The sequence below is a fragment of the Lipotes vexillifer genome, unplaced genomic scaffold (assembly GCF_000442215.2).
Source record: "Lipotes vexillifer unplaced genomic scaffold, Lipotes_vexillifer_v1.1 scaffold394, whole genome shotgun sequence".
NCBI classification, from domain to species: Eukaryota; Metazoa; Chordata; class Mammalia; order Artiodactyla; family Lipotidae; genus Lipotes; species Lipotes vexillifer.
In genome coordinates, this window is record NW_006791731.1 from 4,827,179 (window position 1) to 4,852,452 (window position 25,274).

At 45.0% G+C, this 25,274-nt stretch overlaps 1 protein-coding gene across 1 annotated transcript in view; it reads left to right on the forward strand.

Annotated features, from left to right (window-relative positions):
• FAM135B (family with sequence similarity 135 member B) overlaps positions 1-25,274 on the forward strand; it is a 166,893-nt gene that overhangs the window by 47,536 nt on the left and 94,083 nt on the right. Inside the window, exon 3 of the mRNA XM_007464596.1 lies at positions 24,989-25,128. Within this exon, the coding sequence (XP_007464658.1) occupies positions 24,989-25,128 (140 nt within the window). The remainder of the gene's footprint in view (positions 1-24,988; positions 25,129-25,274) is intronic.

Sequence of the window (25,274 nt, forward strand, 5' to 3'; positions counted from 1 at the left end):
CCTGCTGTTCTGCAGAGTGATTCAGTTATACATATATATACATTCTTTTTCATATTCTTTTCCATTATGGTTTATGCCAGGATATTGACTATAGTTCCCTGTGCTGTGCAGTAGGACCTTGTTGTTTATCCATCCTGTATATAATAGTTTGCATCTGCTAATCCCACACTCCAAGTCCATCCCTTCCCCACCTCACCTCCCCCTTGGCAACCACTAGTCTGTTCTCCATGTCTGTGAATCTCTTTCGTAGATAAGTTCATTCGTGTCGTATTTTAGATTCCACATATAAGCGATATCATATGATTTTTGTCTTTCTCTGTCTGGCTTACTTCACTTAGCATGATCATCTCTAGGTCCATCCATGTTGCTGCACATCAGCCTGAGAAGTTTTCAGTCCATGTCCAATGCAAATGCAATGATCGTTCTCCATCACTCTCAGGACTCCACTCATTTTAGTTCACCACTGCCAAAGGCTGACCTGCATCACCTTCACACAAAAGCCAGGGTAGTGCTTTTTACAGATAATTTGGATTATGTTGGACCGTTACTGAAAGTCTTCTAATGATGATGATGATGGCACAGAATGCTTAATATACACCAGGCACTGTTCTATATTCTTTGCATATATTAAATTTTCTCACTTCTCACAACTCCATAGGGTAGGTGCTACTATTATCCCCACTTTATAGATAAAGGTACTGATGTGCACATCTGGGAAGAGGCTGGGTTAAGGTCCCATTCAGGCGGTCTGGCTCTTAACTACTGCATCACATTGCTTCATGCAGACCTTCGAGCAAAATACAGAGTCCTTAGCAGGTCCTGATTGGCCCCTGTATGGTCTGATCCTTGACTTTCCCCTTAAACCCATCTCCTCCCTTCTTCCCCATCACTCTTACTCTTCCTTGAATCACCAAAGCTCATTCCCAACTCAGAGCTTCGCAACTTAGGGGGTCCTTCCACTGTGAAGTTGGTCGTTCCTCTGCAGTCTTCACCTAGCTTGTTTTCTCAGTGAATCCAGGTCAGGTCTCTGCTCAGATGTCACCTCCTCAGAGAGGCTTCTTGCCCAGTTGTTTTGAAAAATATAGATTTCCTGTTATAACTCAATTTCTTATTCCGCTTTATTTTTCTTCATACCACTTCAGCTAGTTTTATTCCATATGTGTCTCCTCTAAAATTTGATGATAATGCTACTTTCAGTAAATCACCACTGTTTTCTATGTGCCACGAAATAGAATATTTCAAATATGTTACGTATTTATGTGTATGGATTTACTTTATGATCACACCTTCCCTAAGTGATAAGTTACGGGAATAGGTCCCATTGTACAGAAGAGGAAATTTAGGCATGCAGAGCTCATGGACTGGCTCAAGGCCACCCAGGTAGTGAGTCTTGGAGTGAGGATTCAACCCCAGTGAGTCGGGCTCCAGGGCCTGGCAGGTCCCTACTCCACCCGCAGTGCTAAGGACAGGACCTGTGCTGAGCATCAGCTGGAGGAATAAATCAGCAGTGTTGATACATGGCCCTGCTACCCACCTGGTCCTGCAAGATGGGCCAGAATTACTGCTTGAACCCCTTCACCAACACCCCGTCCACACTGCATCAAATTTCAAGTCCTATCAATTGGGACTTTCTCCTCTTCCGGGTCTTCCGGGTCCTCTCCAAGCCCACTGACATCACTCTGGTCAGGCTCAGTCTTCTTTCCTGGGCTCGGCCTCCTCCCCAGCCTCACTCGCTTCACACTGCAGCCCTCATCACCCCCTTGGGCACTGTAGTAGCAAAACCAGACCTTCAGGGGCTGCCCCGCCGGTGTGCCTTGGATGTGCTTTTAGGATACTGCACGTCATCCCAACTTTACTATTTAAATATTTTCAACCTTTTTTAGAAGAGGCAGTGAACCACATGTTCACGCCATTGTTTCAATGAGTGTTTACACATGGAAGACCCATCGAACAGCACAAAAACGGCATCTACAGTCTATCTGGGTTCAACCCCTGGTTCCATGTCTTTGAAACTGAAACGAGTGCCCGGTGCCTCCGTTTCCTCCACACAGGAAACTCAGGGCTGCTTCCAGGGAAGATTTAAGCTGAGGTTCATTCATGCAGAGTCACCAGCAAATACCCAGAGATTAATGTCAGCACTGGGGATACGTCTACACGTGGAGGTTCTGTGGGTTTTGAAGAGAAGGCAGCCAAGGACGGCTGGGGCCCCGTGAACACCTAGGCCGAGCAGATGAAAAGAAGCTCGTGAAGATGCCTGAGGAGGGAAGCCAGAGAACTGAGAGAAGAAACAAGGACGGGATTGTATTTGAAAGAGGGAGTCTCAGTCCACAGTACCAAACGTTTAGAGAGAGTTTTTTTTTTTTTCTTAATTGAAGTGTAGTTGATTTACAATGTTATGTTAATTTCTGCTGTACAGCATAGTGATTCAGTATATATATACATATACACATACATATTCTTTTTCATATTCTTTTCCATTATGGTTTATCACGGGATTCTGAATATAGTTCCCTGTACTATACAGTAGGACCTTGTCGTTTATCCATTCTGTATATTACTAGTTTGCATCTGCTAACCGCGAACTCCCACCCCATCCCTCCCCCACCCCCTCCTCCCCCTTGACAACCACAAGTCTGTCCTCTATGTCTGTGAGTCTGTTTCTGTTTAGTAGGTAAGTTCATCTGTGTCACATTTTAGATTCCACATATAAGTGGTATCATATGGTGTTTGTCTTTCTCTTTCTAACTTCACTTAGTATGATAATTAGAGAGAGGTTTTTTGATACAGAGTAGGAAGCATCCAGTAGCTGGACATTGCTAAGCTTTATCTTCAAGGTCTTTGAAATAAAACCTTTCAAGTTTTCCCCTGACGCACGCCCCGGCTCAGCCTGGGCTATTTCCCGTTTCCCTCAGGAGGTAGTTACCTTTGCTTGTTCTGTGATACCGACCAGATGTGCTTAGCCCACCCCCTCTGTTTTTTCTTGTTTATGTCCTACTATATTACCAGATCATCACATTCCTTTTCCTATTTACGCAAGCGTTTTATCTTCCACGTAAGAGCGACCTTGCTTCTTAGAATCTTCCCATATTTTATCTGAACGTTCTTTGTAATTCTTACTGCTTATTACCATGTATTCATGCTGCATGTGCACCAGCGTTCCCACTAGTGTGCAGGCACGCAGAGGTAGGACATTTTATGCATCTCCCTTTGTCTGTCCTCCCCTTTGCTTCCTTGCTCCTACTTCTCTTTTAGTACTTTTCTTGAAGTCCATTTCCCCCAGGAAGCCTCCCCTGAACTGGCTGAGTGCTGGTGCCTTTGCCTTGTGGCAGTCATCATGGTGTGCATGTATTCCTGTGAAAACCACTTGACTCCTCTCTTGGTCCCTGCAGCCTAGAACTCAGTGAAGGTGGGGATCGTGCTCTCTAGGACTCCTTTCCATTCTCAGCGTGTGGCCCAGTACTCAGTGCCGGGTATCCATCAGGGACAGCACTCATGTGCTATAGATAAGGAGACGTTGCCTCTATAAAATTGTAGCCCTGAAGGTTCAGTGTCAAAGCCACCGTGGGAACCTGCATGCCAGGTTCCTAGACCAGTGCCCTTCCTACTAGACTAGACTGTTCTCACCTTGGAGCACAGTCTGAGAAACCCATCCCCTGGGAACCTTTACTGTTTTTGGGTGTCATTCTTCCTTGGGCTTGTGCATTTGAGGAGTCTGGGCAAAGGGCTTCTAACCAAAGGGATGAACCAGCCGTCCTGGGATTTTAGAGTTGCATCAGGAGTTGTGAGGAACTATTGTGATCTAAATCTTTCTGGTTAGTTCACTTTCATTGAGAAAAGACTCCAAAGATCATTGCCTTGAAGGCATTGAAATAGGAACCAGAGAAAATAGACTTAAGTGCAAAATACATCAGAGTTTTAGGGCCAAAAGGAACTTTAAAGATTAAGTGACACAGAGCACCGAGCTGATCTCCCTGTGCTGTGCGGCTGCTTCCCACTAGCTAGCTATTTAGTGTATATATGTCCATGCCACTCTCTCACTTCATCCCAGCTTACCCTTCCCCCTCCCTGTGTCCTCAAGTCCATTCTCTACGTCTGCATCTTTATTCCTGTCTTGCCTCTGGGTTCTTCATAACCATTTTTTTTTTTTTAGATTCCATAGATATGTGTTAGCATAACAGTATTTGTTTTTCTCTTTCCGACTTACTTCACTCTAGAGGGGTGGGATAGGGAGGGTGGGAGGGAGATGCAAGAGGGAGGGGATATGGGGATATATGTGTACATATAGCTGATTCACTTTGTTATACAGCAGAAACTAACACAACATTGTAAAGCAATTATACTCCAGTAAAGATGTTAAAAAAAAAAAAAAAAAAGAAGGTGCCAGTAGGCAACATGCAAAAAATAAATTTAAAAAAAAAAAAGAAAGATTAAGTGGAAACCTTACAGGCCCAGAGTCATTACATGAATTGACCGAGGTCTCTAGTCAATGGAAAAGCTGCTATTTTAATTCAAGAACTTGAAATCTAATGAACATTTTCACGATAAATGATTGTTTCTGCTTCATTACGAAAAAGGCCCTCCGTTTGCAGTTTGAAGAGTCAGAAATTCATTTAAAATTCCTGAGTTTTAATTTCCCCTGGGGAGGAAGAGGCCTGTTTTCTGTTGTTCAACCAAATGGCTCAAACAGCATGAAGCTCCTAGCATGGTAAGTGGCAGTCTTGAAGCAGTCGACTTTTTGGATTCTGTACTCCCTTTTTCTGTCGACAGTGACCTAATTTTCCTTGGGAAGTGTCCCGCTTCCATCTTCTCAGCGGTGTGGCCTATTGATTCCCAGCTCTAGGCCTGGCTTTGATGGGCTCAAGCAATCAATATACGCCTGGGTCCTGGACAAGGACCTCCAAGGAGGGACCTGTCTTCTCTCTCTAGCCTCCTGGTTATTGGGGTGCTAGGATGACAATTCTGAGACTGCTGTGCCCATGGTCCCATTGTATGAAGAGCCTTGGGATGTCCACTGAACAGTCAAAGGGATGTGGAGAAAGAGGAAGCAGAGAGGCATTCAGGGTTTTGAGTTTCATCCCTTGGCCAAGGAATCAAGCCATACTTGAAGCTAACGCTACTATTGGATTGAGAAGTTCTCTTTCTTGTTGAAGACAGTTTGAACTCTCTGGCCCTTGGCACAGCTGTCTCATGAATACAGATGTTTAATAAGAATTTCCTTAATTCCTCTTAATTTAAAGTAAATGTCTTTGAAGACTAGACTAGACAGTCTGATGTCTCATTCTTACTTTAAGAATCACTGACTTCGTTCCGTAAGGACCTGCCAGACACAGGTTTCTCCACCAACAAGATTATGACCCCCACAGGTTGGGGAATTTGATGTAAGTCTTGGTCACGTCCATATTCTCCTGCAGCACTTGGCACAAGTGGGCACCCAATAACAGTGCATTTGATGGCTGAATGAACAAACTTAATTTGTTTCCCACGGGGTTCACGGGAGAAGAGAGAAGAGAGAATAATAAAGGAATCAACATTAATTGGCCATCTCATTAATTTGCTGCATAAGTAACACCATTCTGTCATTTGAACAATTTCAGTATTTTATGAGTTGGATTACATAAGTGATCTATGACTAAATTCTCCTTGAGCACGTTACAAATCAGGCTACAAATATTTTTGCCCGCTATCCAAATGTGAGACCCCACCCACCCCCAAAGAAACCGTGGCTAACTTGCGGGTCTACATTCTCTGCATTTCATTTCATGTTCTACTCACCAAGAGATAATGGGTAGATTTTGTTTTTTTCTTTCTTTGACAAAGTCTGTTCACATATGCAGATGGAGACCGAGGTGTGCTGTGGTCATCTCACACCTGCGCCTGAGAGTTGATTGTGTGCATCTCTTCTCAGGTTTGGTGACTTCATGTGGGTAGCTTGAAACTGGCCATGGAGGGGGGGGAGGACTGTTTGCCCCAGGAAATCAGCAAACGTTACAAATCAGTTCTGTTTGGAAGACAGTTTTTAGACTTGTGCTGGCACGCCGCTGTTCAGAGGGCATTTGTACACGATGACAATTCAGACAACATTGCTGTGCATGCCTCCTTGTGCGAATGTGTGAGGACCTGCTCTAGATGACAAAAAGCCCTGTTGCTAAAGCATCCATCGGGCGTGCAGATGTGCAGATTTAAATGAAAGAAAACTGCCAGAAGGCGTTTCAAAGTTCCAGTTCGAACTTCCACCAGCAGTTCATGAGGATATTTTCCTGCACAAATCTAGTATCTTGTTTTGTCTGCATTTCCCTAATCACTTTCCTTTCATGTGTTTATGAGCTATTCTTATTTTCCCTTTTACGAGTTTCCCATTTACAACCTTTGCTGCTTTTTTTGGATAATTTGCTCCTTATTGATGTAATTTTGTCTCCTCCCTCCTGCCAGACACAGCTTTGCTCACGATTCCTTGGTGTAGCGTGTAGAAAATATCTTCTCCTAGTCTGTAGCTTGTCCTTTATCTTTGTTTTAGACAAAGTCATGCTAACCTTTGGAGTCTGATGTTTCAAAGCTTTTGCTTCTCAGCTTAAGTTGAGCTTTCCTGTCAGTCCTACAAATAGGAATGTATTCTTCCCAACAATCTATGGTTATAATCAACAGTATTCCCACTTACAGCTGGGGAAACTGAGGCTTAGGGAGGAACATGGTGGGATTGGGATTTGTATCTGGGTCTGTTTGGCTTCACCATCATTTTCATGTGAGCTGGTGTTCCATGCTGCTGATGGGGTGCAACCTCAGGGGTCCCGTATCAGCAACTCCACACACCTCCCTGCTGGCTCAGCCTGCCCTGGATCTCCATCTTGTGATTGGATGTGTTTCACTCACATAGACTTTCCCTGCCGGGATCGTCTTGTCACACACGTGGTTCCCCTGAGCTGTGGCCTTAAAATGGCACCAGGTCAGCTCTCCCTACAGATCTCATGTCTGGTCCATAATTCATGTCTCCTTTGCCTCAACAAATTCTGAATGTCTAAGCTTATCCCAATGCATTGACCTCTCTCCTGCTGCATGGAGTGGCCTTAACTTTCTGAGGAGTCAAACGTGCACCGGTCCTCCGGTCCCCGAACTGGAGAGATCTGTGTTAAGCTGTTTGGGTAGGCCCTCCGTGCTTAGATGAGAGGAGGTGACACCTCTTTTCTCTCCTCCACTGGAGGTGGTGTAAATAGAGACTGACTTCATAGCAACAGCTTTCTCCAAATATCTGTACGTTTGTTCTCTCTAAAATTCTTTCTTCCCTCTCTCCCTGATGCCATGTCACTCCTCTAATGTAACTGGGGAATTTAGAGTCGTGGTTCTCATCCACTCCCTTTGTGAGCCTTGCTTTTGAGTCTAGCCCTTCACATCGGTTTGTAGGGTCTGTTGTGGCCACTGTCAAACTTCAGTTTTAATAGCCCATAAGATGCCTCTTTTCACCTTTAGGTCATACGCTTCCTGCACCCCAAATTAAGTGTGCCATATTCCCTTCCGTTTCTCTTTTTGTAGCATTTATGGCGTTATAACTGAATGATTACTCGAGCATTTCTTCCCCCCCACCCTTACCACAGTGTAAGTCCTAGGAGGACAGAAACTTGCTTACTGCCATGACTCACACACCTGCTATCGCAGCCTTGTCACTCAGTGCTGAGGTGCGGAGTCCATGGACTGATGGATGGATGAAAGAATGAGTAGGTGGATGACAAGAATTTCACATCACTTCCAGACCTCATTGAAAGATGCTTTCCCTTTCATCTAAATTCTGTCTGAAAGCTTCACCTGAGCACACGTTCTCCAGTATTGATTGCCTTGGTTTAGAGCACTTTGGGTCAATATTGTTAAAGTTTAAAGCGCGATAAAAGTCATGACTCCTGAAAATGGACGTTCTAGATTATCTTCATTGAAGTCAATTCACTTTGCCTCAGCCTTCTGAAATATGTGCCAGTGGATGACCCATATTTTCACGGATCGGTAGCAATGGCGCTAATACATTTCTATTGATATTGCAGCTGAATATACCAGGCACTGTGCTAGGTATTTTGTAAATACTATTTTATCAATTCTCACAGCAGTCTTTGGAGAAAAGTATCTCAGTTTCCATTTTCAAAGGAGGAAACCATCTCAGAGAGTTTATAAATCAGTGGAGTCAAGGAGTTGGGTGTTTCTGAATCATTGCCACAGTTACACTGCTAGTTTTGTTTCAAGTGGATAACTCGTTTGATGATTTTTTGTAATGATCAAGTGAGAAGGAAATGATTTTTTAAAGATATTAAAAAGTCAGTAGGTTAGAGTCTTTATCCATTTTTTCAAACCTAAAAATATATACTTTAAAATTTCACATTCAACAAATATATCTATCAAGCAGATAGTACTGTTTGAGCAAAAAGAGCCTGTCTTTCACAGAAGACTTGGTCTAACGTAGGAGATTATTCAAACAGTCAAAGTCATTTTTACACCAACTAATATCACAGTACTCAGAGAGATGCCTTGTGTTATGAGGGCTTGTGATCATGGGTTTGACAAGGTTTAGGGCTATGAGAGAACATTCCTCTGGGGAAAGAGATGGGTGAGCAGAAGTTGGCATGATCCACAGGGAAGGGAAGGGCCACTCCAGGCAGAAGGAGCGGCATGGGCAAAGGTGATGCAGTGACAAAAGGGGGATGACAGGCCACTGTGGCTGTGGAAGCGTTAACAAGGGAGCCTGGAATGAGATGAGGATAAAGAGGGGCAAATTGGCTTTGAGGACTGTATTAGGGCAAAAAAGTGTTTTCTGTATCCTAAAAGGAATGGAAAGATACTGAAAGATTTTGAGCAGGGCAGCAGCTTGATTCTATTTGTGTACTGAAAATATGCTCCCTTGGAAATATTGTAGAGAGACAGACCGGAAGCAAGGTTGAGCAGAACGAAGGCCATTGAGCCGTCCAGGTGAGAAGCCAGGTGAGCACGGGCAGGTTGGTTGGTGGTTGAGATGGGGAGACGAGGGATCGCACTCAGAAGGTGGAGGGAGATGGTGACTCTCAGATTTCTGGTTTACACGACAAGGTGGCTCGTAGAGCCATTTACTCAAATAAGGAATATTGGAAGAGAAAGCAGCATCTTAGCTTTTTTTCCCCCTCTAGTGGTGGTTTGAAACATGCTAAGTATGTGCTGCCTTTGAAAGTCCAAACAGAAGATCTCAAGTAGGCGACTGGACTTCAAGGTCTTGAACGGAGCGGAGAAGTCTGGGTTAGACGCATGGATTTCATTGACCGACTATGTACTGCATTCCGTTTTATGTACAAGACTTGGAGAATGCATAAAACAGGCCAATTTAGTGCTCTCATAGGGCTTACATTCTGGTTGGAAGAGAATACAGTCAATATGACTCCAGCAGTAACTTAAGTAAAACAAACCGTTGTAAGGGAGGTGGGGAGTGACATTGAGGGCGGCAGGGAGGTGACTTTGATAAGGAGGCAGACGAAAGCTACCCTAGAGTCAAGAGGAAACTAGTGGAACTTGATTTCGCAGAGGCCACGGGAAGGGGATAGTTCAAGGAAAGTTTCTGAGAATTCAAGTACAACGTGCATTAATACTTTCCTGGACATCTTAGTGACAGCTAGCGCATTCATCACCTTGATAGGAGCTCTTTGGGTGGTGATAAGGGTCCAGAAACTAGATTTTGGGGGCACTGAAGTGTGAGTAAAATGAGGGAGAAATGGAGACAGCCAGTAGAGGCATTCTTTGGGTAAGCGTCACTGCTCGGGCAAGGAGGGAGAGAGAGAGAGTGATAGCCAGGAGGGCTGAGGGTTTTGGCTTTTGTATGTATTTTAGTTCTAAGGAGAGAATATTGACTTTGCTTAAAAGCCGTTGGTTATATATGGAATCTAAAAAAAAAAAAAAAAGGTTCTGAAGAACCTAGGGGCAGGACAGGAATAAAGATGCAGACATAGAGAATGGACTAGAGGACATGGGGAGGGGGAAGGGGAAGCAGAAGTGGAAGCTGGGATGAAGTGAGGGAGTGGCATGGACATATATACACTACCAAATGTAAAATAGATAGCTAGTGGGAAGCAGCCGCATGGCACAGGGAGATCAGCTCGGTGCTTTGTGACCACGTAGAGGGGTGGGATAGGGAGGGTGGGAGGGAGACGCAAGAGGGAGGGGATATGGGGATATGTGTATATGTATAGCTGATTCACTTTGTTGTAAAGCAGAAACTAACGCACCATCGTAAAGCAATTATACTCCAATAAAGATGTTAAAAAAAAAAAGCCGTTGGGAAGGATCTAGTTTAGGAGAAGTTAAATACGTAAAATAAAGAAGGGAAAATCATTACAGTCATTAAAAGTTTACTTTTTCTCAGCCCCAGTCATATGGCTGCTGAGATGAGCTACATGACTGAACCCCGGGAAACTCAAACAGACATTGAATAATGAGGAGGCGCTTGCCTGGTGGCACAGTGGTTGGGAGTCCGCCTGCCGATGCAGGGGACACGGGTTCGTGCCCCTGTCCGGGAAGATCCCACATGCCGTGGAGCGGCTGGGCCCGTGAGCCATGCACGCTGAGCCTGCGCGTCCGGAGCCCGTGCTCCGCAACGGGAGAGGCCACAACAGTGAGAGGCCCGCGTACCGCAAAAAGAAAAAAAAAAAAAAAAATGAGGAGGTGAGGTGTGATCGTGAGGCATGTGATGCCGTGGCAGCCCGGCATGCAGTGGGGGAGGCCGACTCTGCCGGGATGTCGGAAAGGAGAGCTGCCCCCAGCTCATGCCAGGTGGGTGATGGCGGCTGTGGTGCACATCAGCAAGTTTGCACGATCACCTCTGCGCCAAAGTGGAGACGTGCAGAAAAATGAGCCTGAGAGAAGAGGCCATCTGGTAATTGAATCTAAATCTGCAATAATTGATTCTGAGGACACAGGCCTAGGTGTGCATTGATCTTGGAGCCCACTAGCCAAGCCTTGGCTGACACCCAGGCAGGTGCTGCTGCAACTTTCAGATGCTGTTTATAGAATTTGCTCAGACACAAAGGCATTGAGACAGCCTTGCAAACAGTCCTTCAGTGCCCCAGTGAGCACCAAGGGAGGCCGTTGAGGGGCAGGAGGAAGAGCCCTGGACTTGGAGGCTGGCTTCTGGGTTCCACTGCTAGTTCTGCCCTTGGGCTGGATTCTCCATCTTCTTGAGCCCCCCAGTTCCTATCTGTGAAATGGGTTTACAGAACTATGTGATTTCCTTTTAGCTAGTAGTCCCCACATGGATGTGTGGATTCTCAGACTTAGGATAGTGGCTCAGATGAAAAAGGAAAACTTGTCTTCCTCAATGAGGACTCAGTCTACCTTTGGAGATAACCAGGCTAATGCTCTACCTATTACTTTGCCGGAGTCTTACTGAGCACCTGGTTTATTCAAAGCACTCACCTAGGTCACAGGAAAGACACTCAAATGACCATCCTATTGTCTGTGCTTTCACGTAGCTTGTAGAACAATGAGGGTGGTGGGCATGTGGGTGAGGATAAGGTGATTACAAGCTGAATAAAGTAGAAGGTGGAATACACACAACGAATGTGTGAACATGGATAAAGCGCACTGTTAATAAAAATAATGACACCAATCACTGTCTTATCTAACTTTCACGATAACGCTTTAGAAGAAGAGGTTTTTATGGTTAGTTTACACATGAAGGACATTAGGCTCAAAAAGCATAAGTAATTTGCAAGTGGAAAAATCAAAAACGCTAATTTGAAAAGATGCACGCACCCTAATGTTCATAGCAACACTATTTACAATAGCCAAGATATGGCAACAACCCAAGTGTCCATGGACAGAAGAATGGATGAAGAAAATGTGAGATGCATATATATATATATAAAATGGAATATTATTCCGCCATAAAAGCAATGAAATTCTGCCATTTGCAGCAATGTGCATGAACCTAGAAAGTACTATGCTTAGTGAAATTAGTTAGAGGCAAATACTGTACCATGTCACTTATATGTGGATTCAAAAAAATAATACAAACAAATGTATATAGCAAAACAGAAACAGATTCACAGATACAGAAAATAAACTCGTAGTTACCAGAGGGGAGAGGGAAGGGGAAGGGGCAACATAAGGGTATGGGATTAACAAACGATTTTATATAAGTAGATAAGTAACAAAACTATGCTGTATAAAACAAAGGAATTATACCCATTATCCTGTAATAACCTATAATGGAGTATATACTGTATACTATATACTTCAATAATTTTTTTTAAGACGACTAAATGAAAAAATGTAAAAATAAATAACAAGTGAATGGAGAGTCTGAACTTGAATGCAGAGCTGATTTCAGAACCTGGGCTACTTGTAACTACAATGAATGGGAAAATCTCCATAAAGAGGTGACATTTGCAAGGAGACACAGGTTTTTGAGATGAGGATGAGGCTATCAATTCATTAAAAAAAATATTAATTGTGTTCTTTTACGCCAGGCTCCTTGCTAGAAGCTAAGAATGCAGTGGTGAGTGATGTATTCTGCAGGCTCAGAGGAGAGTCACACAGAACGGCAACTGCACGTGACAGGTGCTCTAAGTCAGCTGCTGCAAACTGCTCTGGGGTCAGAAGAGGGAGCAATGATCTGCCTGCGCCATTGAGAGAATGTCTGAGGAAGGGACAAAGCAAGCAGGGTCTATGATGAACGAGAAGAAGAAAGCTTAGTGGGAAAAAGGTCATAGGAAAAAGAATATTCAAGGAATATTTATAGATTACCGACTTTGAGCAAGCACTATGCTAGGACCTCTGAAAATTATCAATAACATAATTTGTATTAGTTTTATTAGCTTTTATTTCTAATCAGAAATGAACTTGTATTTGACATGGTAGAAGTCACTATCAGCCAGTAACTCCCTCCCCCCAAAATAATTAAGAAAGTAATTAGAGCATTGAAAAGTAGTGTTCATTCTAGCGAACCATAGACATTGCTTCCTGTGATCTAATTTGGTACACATGACAATACCATAATTAGAGATTATAGCTGCATTTTTACAGAAAGCAAAGCGATGAAAGGAACGTCACGTCCTTGTAATAGAGAAAAATCGAGACACTAACCCAGACCTCTTAGCAGTGCCCCTCCCCCCCAAGTCCCAGTGGTCGAAAAAGTTCTCTGACATTCCTCACGCCATCTTGCCGTATCTCTGTAATTGACCAAACACCCATTGATCACCTGTGATGGGTTATAAGTGCACGATTCAAAAGGTGAAACTATTGGGGGAAATCATGACATTTATTCATGGGAATAGAATGATAACAGCCTTCTTCAAGAACAGGGACTGTCTCATGTCCGCAGATCCATCACGGACCCTGGAATTCTCAGTATCTTTGATGAATGGGATGTAAGTGTGTTGAGGGGGTACAGTCAGAAATGGAGCATCTTCCGAATGCTGAGTGAACGTGTAGGATCCACATTCCCTCTAGGCTGCGACGGTCAGAGAAAGCTGCTGAAGGGGAGCGTGAAGTTGGCCAGGAAGATGGGGAGGGAGCAGATCCTAGCTCAGTTCCTCAGGGTCCTAATCCCTGAAGTGTCAGCACCACGTGAGTGGGTGGGTGCCAAACACTCCAGCTGTGCTGAGACTGGTCCAGTTGTAGGCTGGAGCTACGAAGTTCAGATCAAGGAATATCTCAGAGTTGGGTCGGGGCATGGGGTAGACACCCTTGTGTCCTGCATTTGCTGTGTGGGAAGTTGAAGGTCAGTTACTAGGTTCAGCCACTGCCAGGTCTGAGTCAGGGTGACCCATCAGAGTCCAGGACTCTAAGGCATGCAGACCAACTTTGAGAGCCTGGGGGTATCTAGCGATGGAGATGGTTTGTGTTGGAGAGAAGAGAGCTGGCCCTGGGGTAGTTTCCAGGTCCACGTGCAGATGCTCCTGTGGCGCTTGTTGCAGATGCACAGCAGAAGGACAAGATGCTGATGCAGGGAAGGGGGAAGTAACGGCTGCAAGGCCACCCATGTCCTGGAGGACAGGCGCTCAGGTTCCTCTGGGCTGACACTGAGTTTAGGGGGAGGAGGAGTGAGATGAAAGCATGGGACTTCTGAGGGGCAAAAAAAATAACCCCTCTAGCTGCAGGGACAGGTCTCAAGCAGAGAGGCTGGGCTGCCCTGCACGTGGTTTGGAGAAACCATGTTCATTTTAACGAGGGGCGATGTTCAGCCAATGCATCTGGTAGGGGCAGTTGTCAGGGTAGCCACTGCCCTCAGATGCCTAAGCTGCCCCTCCACTGGCCAGTTAGCCTGGTCCCTCTCCCAAACCCTCGCCTTCCCTGTAGTCCGTAAAGAAAGGATTTGTGCCGGCACAGCAGATGGCCTCCAGGACACTGCGCATCACTGTGCCTGGCACGCATCCTGATTGGTTGGCACCTGTGCTAACCATTTGGGGTATGTGTCCTAACAGACAGGGGTGTAACAGAGGAAGGTGAGGCTTTGGAGAAGAGTCCAGGTAAGAATGGCCTTGACTGGGGGGAGCTCCACTCATTCACGGCTTGGGGAGGGGTCAGTGGTGGGTTCAGCTCTTGGAGAGAGTTAGGGCCTGGGGCGCAGCTCTCTCTCTGGACTTGTCAGTCTTGGCTCAGCCATGGCCATGGGGCTGATCTACTGGAGGGGACTTCCATCTCTGTGGAAGAGAAAGACAGAGTGACCACCTGTTCTTACCTACTCAGCAGTGCCTCTCGGCACTCGCTGATATTTTCCTAGCAAGTCACAACTGCCCTCTACATTCTGTGGTCTCCCATTAAGGCCAAGGTCACCTTGGGCTGGAGAAGGGCTCTGTGCTCCTTGGAACATGCCAGGCCCATGACTGGGCGGGGATGCTGCAGCTCTTACAAAGATTTGATTAGCTGCAATTGTGCTATACTTAGTTCTCCTTGGGAAGCATATGGCCGAGGCAGATGGCTCGGGAAAGTCTGAATCACGTAAACAGGGCTCTTTGCCTCCCATTTGCTGGGTCTGATGACTTTTGAACAGAATGGGTTTCAGAATTAGAAGGTGGAGCCTTGGTTATACCCCTCTCAGAAAACCCCAGGCTGTACGTTTCAGGCATACTTAGCACTGGCTGTTTGTAAGGGAACAGGATAGGTGTGGATTCCGGGTCATCTTGAGGACATAGCAGCAAACAGATCCCTGAGCAGCAAGCTGCTTGAGCCCAGATTCAGTTCACTTCCACAAATGTTTATTAAACATTGTTGCCAAATTCTCAGTGATCGGACCACTTGGAGCCTTGGTCAGTCATGCGTCTGATAAATATTTGCCTGACCTAGACTTCAGGAAAAGACCTGGCTCTGTGCTAAACCCTCACCTGGACTTCAGCTTCCAAACTGGTCATTTAGGGCCAATTCAACCATAGTAGGTAATGTAGATTTTATTCTAAATGCAGTGGGGGGAGGGCGGTGATGAAGTCTGCTTTATATTGTATATGAATAGACTAAAGAGTAGTCATACTAGAAGTAGAGATAAAGTTTTCCACATTCTCTATTGAGAGAAGATGATGAAGTGACCCAGAAGGGATTCATCAGAACCGCATTTTGAATGTAAACCCACAGGATTTATGGAGGATTGGGTGAGAGGGTAAGGGAGAAAGAGGAATCAAAGATGACCAGGAAATATTTTACTCTTTGGGATTGAGAGATTGGGGGAGGGTGCTCGCTTCGACAGCACATATGCTAAAACTGGGACGACATTAGCATGGCCCTTGATGACGCGCAAATTCGGGAAGCGTTCCATGGTTTTGATTCACTTTGTTATAAAGCAGAAACTATGTCATAAAGCAGAAACTAACACACCACTGTAAAGCAATTATGCTCCAATAAGGATGTTAAAAAATATTTTATAGGGCTTCCCTGATGGCTCAGTGGTTGAGAGTCCGCATTGCCGATGCAGGGGACACTGGTTTGTGCCCCGGTCCGGGAAGATCCCACATGCCGCGGAGCGGCTGGGCCCGTGAGCCATGGCCGCTGAGCCTGCGCGTCCGGAGCCTGTGCTCCGCAACGGGAGAGGCCACAGCAGTGAGAGGCCCGCGTACGGCAAAAAAAAAAAAAAATTTATAATACCTAGAAGCAACAGGATACTGAACAACAAAATTAGCCAAAAAAGAAAGAGTGCTGTAAGAATGATAATGTAAAAAAAAAAGATATAAAAATGAGGACCATTTTTTCTTCCATTATTTACCAATAATAAAATAACAAGAAGTATTTGATTAAAAAAAAAAAGAGAGAGAGATTGGGGGAGGGACACAACCGAAGGTTCTATGTTGGGTATGTAAGTTTACGGTGTGGAGTTGACATCAAAGGAGTAATGTCGAGCGGGCGAGGGATCAGGTCCACTGGAGAGGAGAAAGGTGCAGCTGGAGTCAGGCATTTGAGGGTTCTCAGCTTGTGAGTGGCGTATAAAGTCTTGGAAACAGCAAGACGTAGATGGAGGTCTCCAACACAGAGGCGGGAAGGGCAGGAGGAGCCATCCCAGGGGGAGCAGGGAAGAGAGGGAAACCATGAACGTAGCTACTTTCCATCAGCAGGCAGGTGGGGAGCGGGAAGGGGAAGCTGGGACGAAGTGAGAGAGTGGCATGGACATATACACACTACCAAACGTAAAATAGAGAGCTAGTGGGAAGCAGCCGCGTAGCACAGGGAGCTCAGCTCGGTGCTTTGTGACCACCTAGAGGGGTGGGATAGGGAGGGTGGGAGGGAGGGAGACATAAGAGGGAAGAGATACGGGGATATATGTATATGTACAGCTGATTCGCTTTGTTATGGAGCAGAAACTAACACACCACTGTAAAGCAATTATACTCCAATAAAGATGTTAAAAAATAAAATTAAGATATACAGTGTAAAAAAGAAAAACAAACAAACAAAAACAAACAAAAAAATAAGGAATCTTCTTCTTGCCACCCTGGGGAGTCAAATCATTATTGCCATTTTCGTCTGTGAACGAAATAAGGCTGGGAGAGTTAACATCTCACTGAAAGACTCCCAGCTATAAACAGGGAGATTCCTGAAACTCTGTCTTTCCAGGCAGTGCCCACTGCCCTGCGCCAAGCCCGCTGTCTTCCCAGGATCAAGAAACAATTGAGGATTCCCTTTCCACTTCCCTCAAGAGTTCTGCTAGCAGCTGCTAGAATTCCACCGTGGATAACGTTACATCGTCGCATCAGCTGCACGCTCCTCTCCGTCCAGCAGTATATTCACTGCCATTTCTCCGAGACCAGCTGTTAAATGTTAGACTCTGTGCCCGGTACACTCCTAGGTCATCTCATTCAACCCTCCCAACCCTTGAACTCCCATCCCCGGGTCACAGGGTCGGAAACCGAGGTTCAGACCAGGTAAGTTCCTTGCTCACAGGTGCGCGGTGTACAAATGGCAGAGCCCTGAGGAAATCCACGTCTTTTGAACTCCAGTCCATTTCTTGTCGTTACAAAAGCGTGAGGGGCAAGGCCATGGACTGGACTCTGTAATTAGAATAAAAATGGAAATACCTGAGACTGCACAGGGGTTAGGACCGATCGGAAGGAAGCCCAACAGGGGAAGTCTTGGGCGACTGGAGTGTGTTAGAGGCAGCCCTCTGGCCTTTTACTTTTGAAATTACATAGCAGTGCACATTATTGGCTAATAGAGTGTTATCAAATGCTAGCCTGACTGGGCTCATTCTAATAGGTAGGTGAAAAGGGTTTATAATTAAGTAATTAAGGCCACTCAGTGTTGATGGGAGGATGCTCACGGCTAAATTACATCAGCAGCCCTTGTTCATTTTCAGGAATTTAAAGGGTATTTTTTTCTTTCCTGTATTCCTTGGTTTAGTTGCCCTCCTTCTGCAAGCATGAATTTCTGCCAGGCCACGGTCTCTGCTTTGTGACTCGAGTTTTCTTGCAGACTAAGATAGGAGTCAGACGTCCTGCGAACTGGAGCTTCTTCCAACATAGGGAACCTTCCAAAAATCATCCCTCTGTATCCCTGCCTTCATTAATAACTAACTAACTGATTGATTCAGTGCATATTGGAGTGAGTATAATACACAAGGCCTGCTGTTCCATCATGCTAGGACTTCAGTTCTTTTCCTGTGAAACAGAAGTGATGGAGTAACGTGAATGCGGTGAGGAGAGAAAGAAGTTGGGAATTATTTGCACTAAACACTGCAGGCTAATAGCCCTTCTTGTTGCTGTACCATCACCAGTGACTGGTATTATGTCTAACATTGTCTACGGGGTCGTTTAGTTAAATAATAAACGAGTAAACAAACTCAGAGATGAAAGAATGAAAAGAAGCACATGATTTGGAGTCACCATTCTACTACCATCTACTATTGATACATTTGCTGCTGAGGATGTAACTTAACCCGATGATCCTGAGTTCCCTCCTGAGGGAAATGAAGACTGTCATACCCAAGGTCAAGTGAGATAAGGAATATAAAGTGCCTGGAACTCAGACGAACCAATCCCAGGCTAACTTTTGTAGAGCAGCGTGAAATCAGCCAGACGGTTTCGAGTCTGTTGTATCTTACAGAGAAGTGATTTCTTCTTTTTTTTTTTTTTGTGGCCTCTCACTGCTGCGGCCTCTCCCGTTGCGGAGCACAGGCTCCGGACTCGCAGGCCCAGCAGCCATGGCTCACGGGCCCAGCCGCTCCATGGCATATGTGGGATCTTCCCGGACTGGGGCACGAACCCGTGTCCCCTGCATCGGCAGGCGGACTCTCAACCACTGCGCCACCAGGGAAGCCCAGAAGTGACTTTTTCAAACCATAGAGTTATAAGTAACAACATCTGTGCCCAAACCCAGTTTGTTGTACATAATTTGCTCCCTCAATTAAAACTGTTAAAGTAGCCTATATAAGATGTTTTAAATAATGCAATGTATCTGGAAAGCTGAGAAATTCGTTCAGACAAGGAGAAGTCTGTGGAGGTGAACAATTAAGGGACTACTCATCCCTACTCCATGGATAGATGTTCCAGACAGGAACACCCCGCAAGGAACCCTATGATTGTTTTTGTTTTGTTTTGTTTCGTTTTCGTTTACTTTGTTTTATTGAAATACAGTTGATTCACAATGTTGTGTTAATCTCTGCTGTACAGCAAAGTGATTCAGTTTGTGTGTGTGTGTGTGTGTGTGTGTGTGTGTGTGTCTATATAGACACACATACATACATGCTTTTTCGTATTCTTTTCCATTACGGTTTATCACAGGATATTGAATATAGTTCCCTGTGCCATACAGTAGGACCTTGTTGTTTATCCATCCTGTTGTTTGTCCATCTTGTTGTTTATCCATTCTATATACAATAGTTTGCATCTGCCAGTCGCAAACCCCCACTCCATCCCTTCCCCACTCCCCCTCCCTCTTAGCAACCACAGGTCTGTTCTCTATGAAGGAACCCTGTGACTGTTGATGACTGAATCTGTTTTTTTTTTTTTTAACCTATGACTTGATGCATAGCAGGTGATTCATAAGAATTTAATGAATTAATTAATATATTTTATAGCAAAACCCATAGAAACATATTAATCTGGAGATATGGTTAAGGCTTACACTCATCTCTATGGGCACTAAAACAAAATATTCAATATTCCATGTACAGAAGGGTCAAGTAGAAAGTAAGAAAAACATTTGCTTTCTTTCAAATGGCAAAATAAAAATGACAACTAAAATGCAGCCCTTTATTGATGTATCATCCGTCTGATACGCTTCAAATACTGAAGGTGCCAGTATGTTCACAACTCTTTGGATATTCCACAAACGGGCTTGTGTCTCTACATGCCCTGTTGGCAGACGTGCCAGCGTGCCTCCCCCGTCTCATATTGTCCAAGAAGCTCTGAGATTCCACAGTGGACCAGGGTCCTTTTCTGAATGCCGGGCTAGGAGAAAACTGGGTTGCTTGGTCCCTTGCTCTGGGCTTCTCGTGGCCGTGCCGGTGCTCCACTGAAGGTGATTCTCTAGAGTTCCAAGAAGGCTCGTCCTCTCAGTGGTGAACTTGCTTCCACAAGCATCCCTACGGACCTCGTGGGCACAAGCCTCGGAACCGCAATACCACTGCTCTACAAAGCACAGCCTTTGCGCCAGGATAGATGGGTCCGCAGAGCTTTTCAGGTCACCATGTAACAAAGTCAACTTCTGCTTACAAACCCCTTGTCCGTGGGCAACATCCAGAGTCATCATTTCAGGCCCCAGCTTTCTTCAAAGTCCTTCTACTTCCAGGAACAAGCTTTCCATGCCTGATCCACACAGTATGTTAATACCCCCTACATCAGGAAAAGTCTGTCCCAGTGTAACAGACCTCCCCAACTTCCAAACTCCAGAAAAGGTCATCAAGATCTTGGTCTCTTTGCTCCCAGAATTTCCTCCTCTCTCGAAGCAGACCGTTCCACTTGTACTCCTGTGATAGGGTCTCCAGGAAAGGTAGCCACCTTGATGGAATCACAGAAGGTCATGCCACACCTCTCTGCCCTGGCAGTGAGTGTGCAGCGGCCTTACCGATCTGACAAAGCTTATGTGATACTGAAGGTCATTTTGCTCATTCTCTGGAAAAACAGTGAACATCTGCTTCAGGTGGCTTTTTTCTTCTGCCTACTCTTTGAAACAGAAACAATAATAAACCTTGGCTTCAAGGTGACTTTCTGTCCTTCCTGTTCCTAGAAACAGCCAGACAATTATCTAGTGTAAAGAGTCATCATCATTATCATCTTTATCTTACCAGGAAATCTGCTTGGGTTTTGAGAATTTCACAGTTATCCATACACCTCTTTAGTTCTCATCTCATCTGAGTCTGACATTCATCAGGTAAAATAAGCTGGGTGTGACTCTTGCTTCACTTAAGCTCCTATTTACTTTCCTGCCCAAGGCCACATAGTGAGAAAGTAGTGGGGCAAGTCTAGGACACCTATTTTTGCTTTGCTGAAGGAGATCCTGTTCTAAACCATATAAACTCCAAGGTTCTGACCTTGAGTTGCTCATAATCTGACTTGGCTTTTTCAACTTCCATGAACTCTAATGTTTTGGAAGGTTCTCCCATATGAATGTGGCCTGGGTTCGAAGAAATGCCGTGATAGCTTCTTAGAATCTTTGTTTTCAAATAGCCCAGACCTCACCCAGCCGTCCTCAGGCCTGGAGGGCTGGAAGGGGTCCCACAGAGTTTCGACTGCTTAGCGCAAACCTGATTCTCTGGGGAGCTCCTGTGTACTGGCAGAGCCATGACCATGTTCCCAGAGTGGGAGTGAGATTCAGTCTACAAGTCAATGCCCATGAGAGCACCCCGGCTTGGACTCTGGGGTAGAGGGTCCATGTCAGATAAGCAGCACCTGTGCTTTGTAATCTGGGCTCACAGAGCCCTCTGGGGCTGGAGGGGGCTCTCAGCAGAGGGAGGGTAACTTGAGTTGTAAGCATTTAGAGGCACATAAGATATGCAAAGTACTGGTATCACTCATTTGGGGGGAAAGAAACAGCAGAACCTAAAAGTTTTTTTACTCTTGCTTTCTGGTTTGAAGTTCCAGATTAAACTGTTTGGACAATGGGAGCCTCTGAAGAGGTGTCTCTCTCATCTGCTCTGCTCCCTTTTTTCTACTGCCCTCCTCTTCCTTCTATCCCCTTCTCTTGCCCCTCCCACCGTCTTTCCATCAGACTTGTTTTCCCTCAAAGTTCTAACTCTCCTTTCAGATACTCATCCATGGTATCAATCCTGACACATACAAAAGAAGACAGATATTTAGGAAGACTAATCTACACCTTCTCATTGGACCACTGGTCTGGTCTCCAAACAATAAGTAAAAACAGTCTAAAGATAATCTCGAGGCTTATCCATGTTGCTGCGAATGGCATCATTTCATTCTTTTTTAATGGCTGAGGAATATTTCATTATACACACACACACACACACACACACACACACACACACACACACACACACACCACATCTTCTTTATCCATTCCTCTGTCAGTGGACATTTAGGTTGTTTCTGTGACTTGGCTATTGTAAATAGTGAAGTAAGTCAGACAGGGAAACACGAATATATAATATCACTCATATGTGGAATTAATTAAAAATGATATAAATGAACTTATTTACAAAACAGAAACAGACTCACAGATTTCAAAAACTTATGGTTACCAAAGGGGAAACAAAGCGGGGGGGATAAATTAGGAGCTTGGGATTAATTTACACACACTACTATACAGAGAGTGGATAGCCAGTGGGAACCTGCAGTACAGCACAAGGAACTCAAGGTTCTATAATAACCTATATGGGAAAAGAATCTGAAAAAGAAGGAATGTGTGCATATATATGACTGAATCACTCTGCTATACACCTGAAGCTAACACAGCATTGTCAATCAACCATCCTCCAATAACATTAAGAAAAAAAAAAGTGTCAGAATATTTGAAGTAACACTTGGGATATACCAAGACATGTTCTTTTCACCGATGTAAAATTACAAAAGGATTAAAAAAAAAAAAAAAAAAAAAGATGAGTTTGTGATTTCAACAACAACAACAACAAAACAGTCTAAAGAGAAAAGTGGCTTTTTACCCCACTGCTAGGAAGCGGCAGCCTCCCAAGGTATGAGCAAGGTCTTTCAGAGTAGAGAGAGCAGGCACTGCCCTCACCTCTAGGTGCCCAGAACCTGGTGCATAAGAGGGTGAGGAGAACAAGGTGTGAACGAGCGCCCTCTGTCTGCCAAGGAAGGTCCTGCAAATGAGCCATTCATAGAAAGTTCAGGAAGTGACCTTGCTGAGGGGAAGAAAGGAAGCTTTCCTTCAGAATGTCAGGAAGAGAGCCAGGATAATGAGCAAGGTGTCCAAGTGCGGGCTGTCATTGTTGAAGAAGGGAGAATCCCAGTGGGAACAAAGCAGGCAGGCGCTGTCCCAGTGATACCCACAACCCCAGAGGGTGTCTTGTGACCAGTGAACCTTCCTTTGCAGGGAGGCGCCTGTTTTGTGCCCTACATACTAGTGATGAGAAAATGCCACAGAAAGTCTCACGGGGCATCAGAAATGCCTTGTCCTGGGCTTAATGAGGCACCTGGGGATGCCACAATCTTCTGTAAATACTGCTGAGTCCTGCGATCTAGTTCGTCCATCTGCTCAAAATCAGAGGAGCTCAGTCTCCCATAGATATGTAGCCGGTGGAAATGTATTCAACAGAAAGTGCTACGACCTTTCTCGAAACACAATGAAAAAGTCATCCTACTGCATTTTGCATGCCTAGGACATGCTTGCTCTTCAGATCTTGATTTATTTTATCCTCTTCTGTCTACGCTGATCCCAGAAGGTCAGTGTGTGGAGATGCCCGTTTTTCACGTGGAAAGCTGCTGTTACAAGGAGTGATGTCACTTGCCCAAGAAGGCAAGTGATTGAACTGTTTTGCTGGCTGTCCCTCCAGGTCCTAGACAGCTCAGTGTTGCTCTGACCTTCAAAGTATTTACCCCATCCATCCTCGGCCACGTTGTCGGTCTGGCCTATAGATCAACCAGGCCTTGACAGTGATAGAAAAAGGGCTGATGCAGCAAATAAAAACAGAAGGGCATTTGCACGCAAGGATCGCTTCTGTTGAAAAGCCACATCAGTTTGAATCCAACAGGTCTCAATAGGGCTGTGTCAGGCCAGAAGTTTTATTTCCTTCACGATGAAGTGCAAATTGGAGCGTGAACATCTGCGCAGCCTTGGAAACGACCTGGGATTTTACATTTCTTTTTCCCTACTCTGAAGCTACAATGCAGGTGTTAAGTGTCACTGTGCATGGGGAGGTGACAGTAACCCTTTGTCCCTCTTTCCAAGGGACTGTTCCAGCCAGCTGGGGACACTGCACAAGGCACTCAAGCCGTTTTCCTTTGCTGGTTGGGCTTCTTAAAAAATTTTCTTGCTTCCCTTTGCAATCACACTATTTCCGTTTTTCAGTAGAGCTTTACAGCATACCTGTCTTTTGCTAGGAAATGGGTGCATTTTACTCATTCACCCAAGACGTCTTTTCTCAGTTGTTAAGTAGGTGGATGTGAGGATGAATCCACACAACGCCTCCTCATATAGCGACTGTCATGACACCTCCCTCCCCTTCTTTGAGGCTTGGTCTCTTCATCTGTGGTGAAAACTTACCCTAGCAATTTTCTGTGAGGATTAAGGAAAGAAACACATTTGAAAAGCACTTTGGAAGCTGTGAAATACCACTTGGCCATTATCATGAATGAGTTATCTTTGCTTTATATTATATAAATAGTACCATTATTTATTTTAGAAGATTTCTATATTTTTCCAACTCTGCAGTTTGTGTGTTAAGTGATTTGGAAGAATTCACCCATGTTCTCTTCATAGTAACCCTGGTCGGGGGATGCAGGAAGATCTCTTAACCTCCTTGAGTAGGTTTATCTTCTTGAAATTCAACCTACCTTTGAGACAATGTTTAGGGATTAGGGTACATTTAGAATGCACTGGAAGACATGGGATTGAGCAAGTTCCTTAAAAAACTGGACATCTAATGTAATTAGAATTACACATTTACCTAAAACTCAAGACAGAACATCCTTCATATCCTATGTGCTGTGCAAACAACACTTTCAGGAGAGAGAGATTCTGTGGACGCTAGGATATCCTTATAGAAGACCAATTTCTGTTTTTATTTCTCTGCTTTTCTCCTCATTATTTCCAGGAGAGGGGGATTATGGAAGGCTTTATGAAGGAGGGGTCATGTGAGCAGGTAAATAATTTAGCAGGTACTAATTTCCAGCCAGGGAACACTGCCCACTGCACGACAAGTGATTTAGCCAAGATCCTATGACTTATAAAGGACTGAAGACGGTTCTTTCTGAGATGCCAGCCCGATTCGGTGACCATAAGTCTTGTGTGATGGAATCACATTCATCTGTGGCTTTTGGTCTTTGGGAACTGGAATGCAGTTTGGGGCCATTGTTTTCCTTGAGCTGGACTGACCCCCAAGGAGGCCGCAGATCCAGGGCAGGACGGGAGTCATGAGCTGCTACCGGTTCTTGTTTTGCAGACAGCGGCAGCCTGCACTCAGCCTGTGTCCACGAGAGCACTGTGCACAGCCGAGTCTTTCAGATCTTATACAGGAACGAAGAGGTGCCCATCAACGATGCCGTGGTCTTCCGAGCTCATTTGCTCTTAGATGGTGAAAGGGTAAGTCCCGGAATCTTCCACCAGCCACGAATGGCCGTTCCCTCCTGTGCCTTTTGTATCCAGTGCTAGGAGAATGGGACGTGAAGGATACGTTGTACATTTGCTCTGAAATCTGACAGATTGGGACTGGGGATTTCAGAGCATTC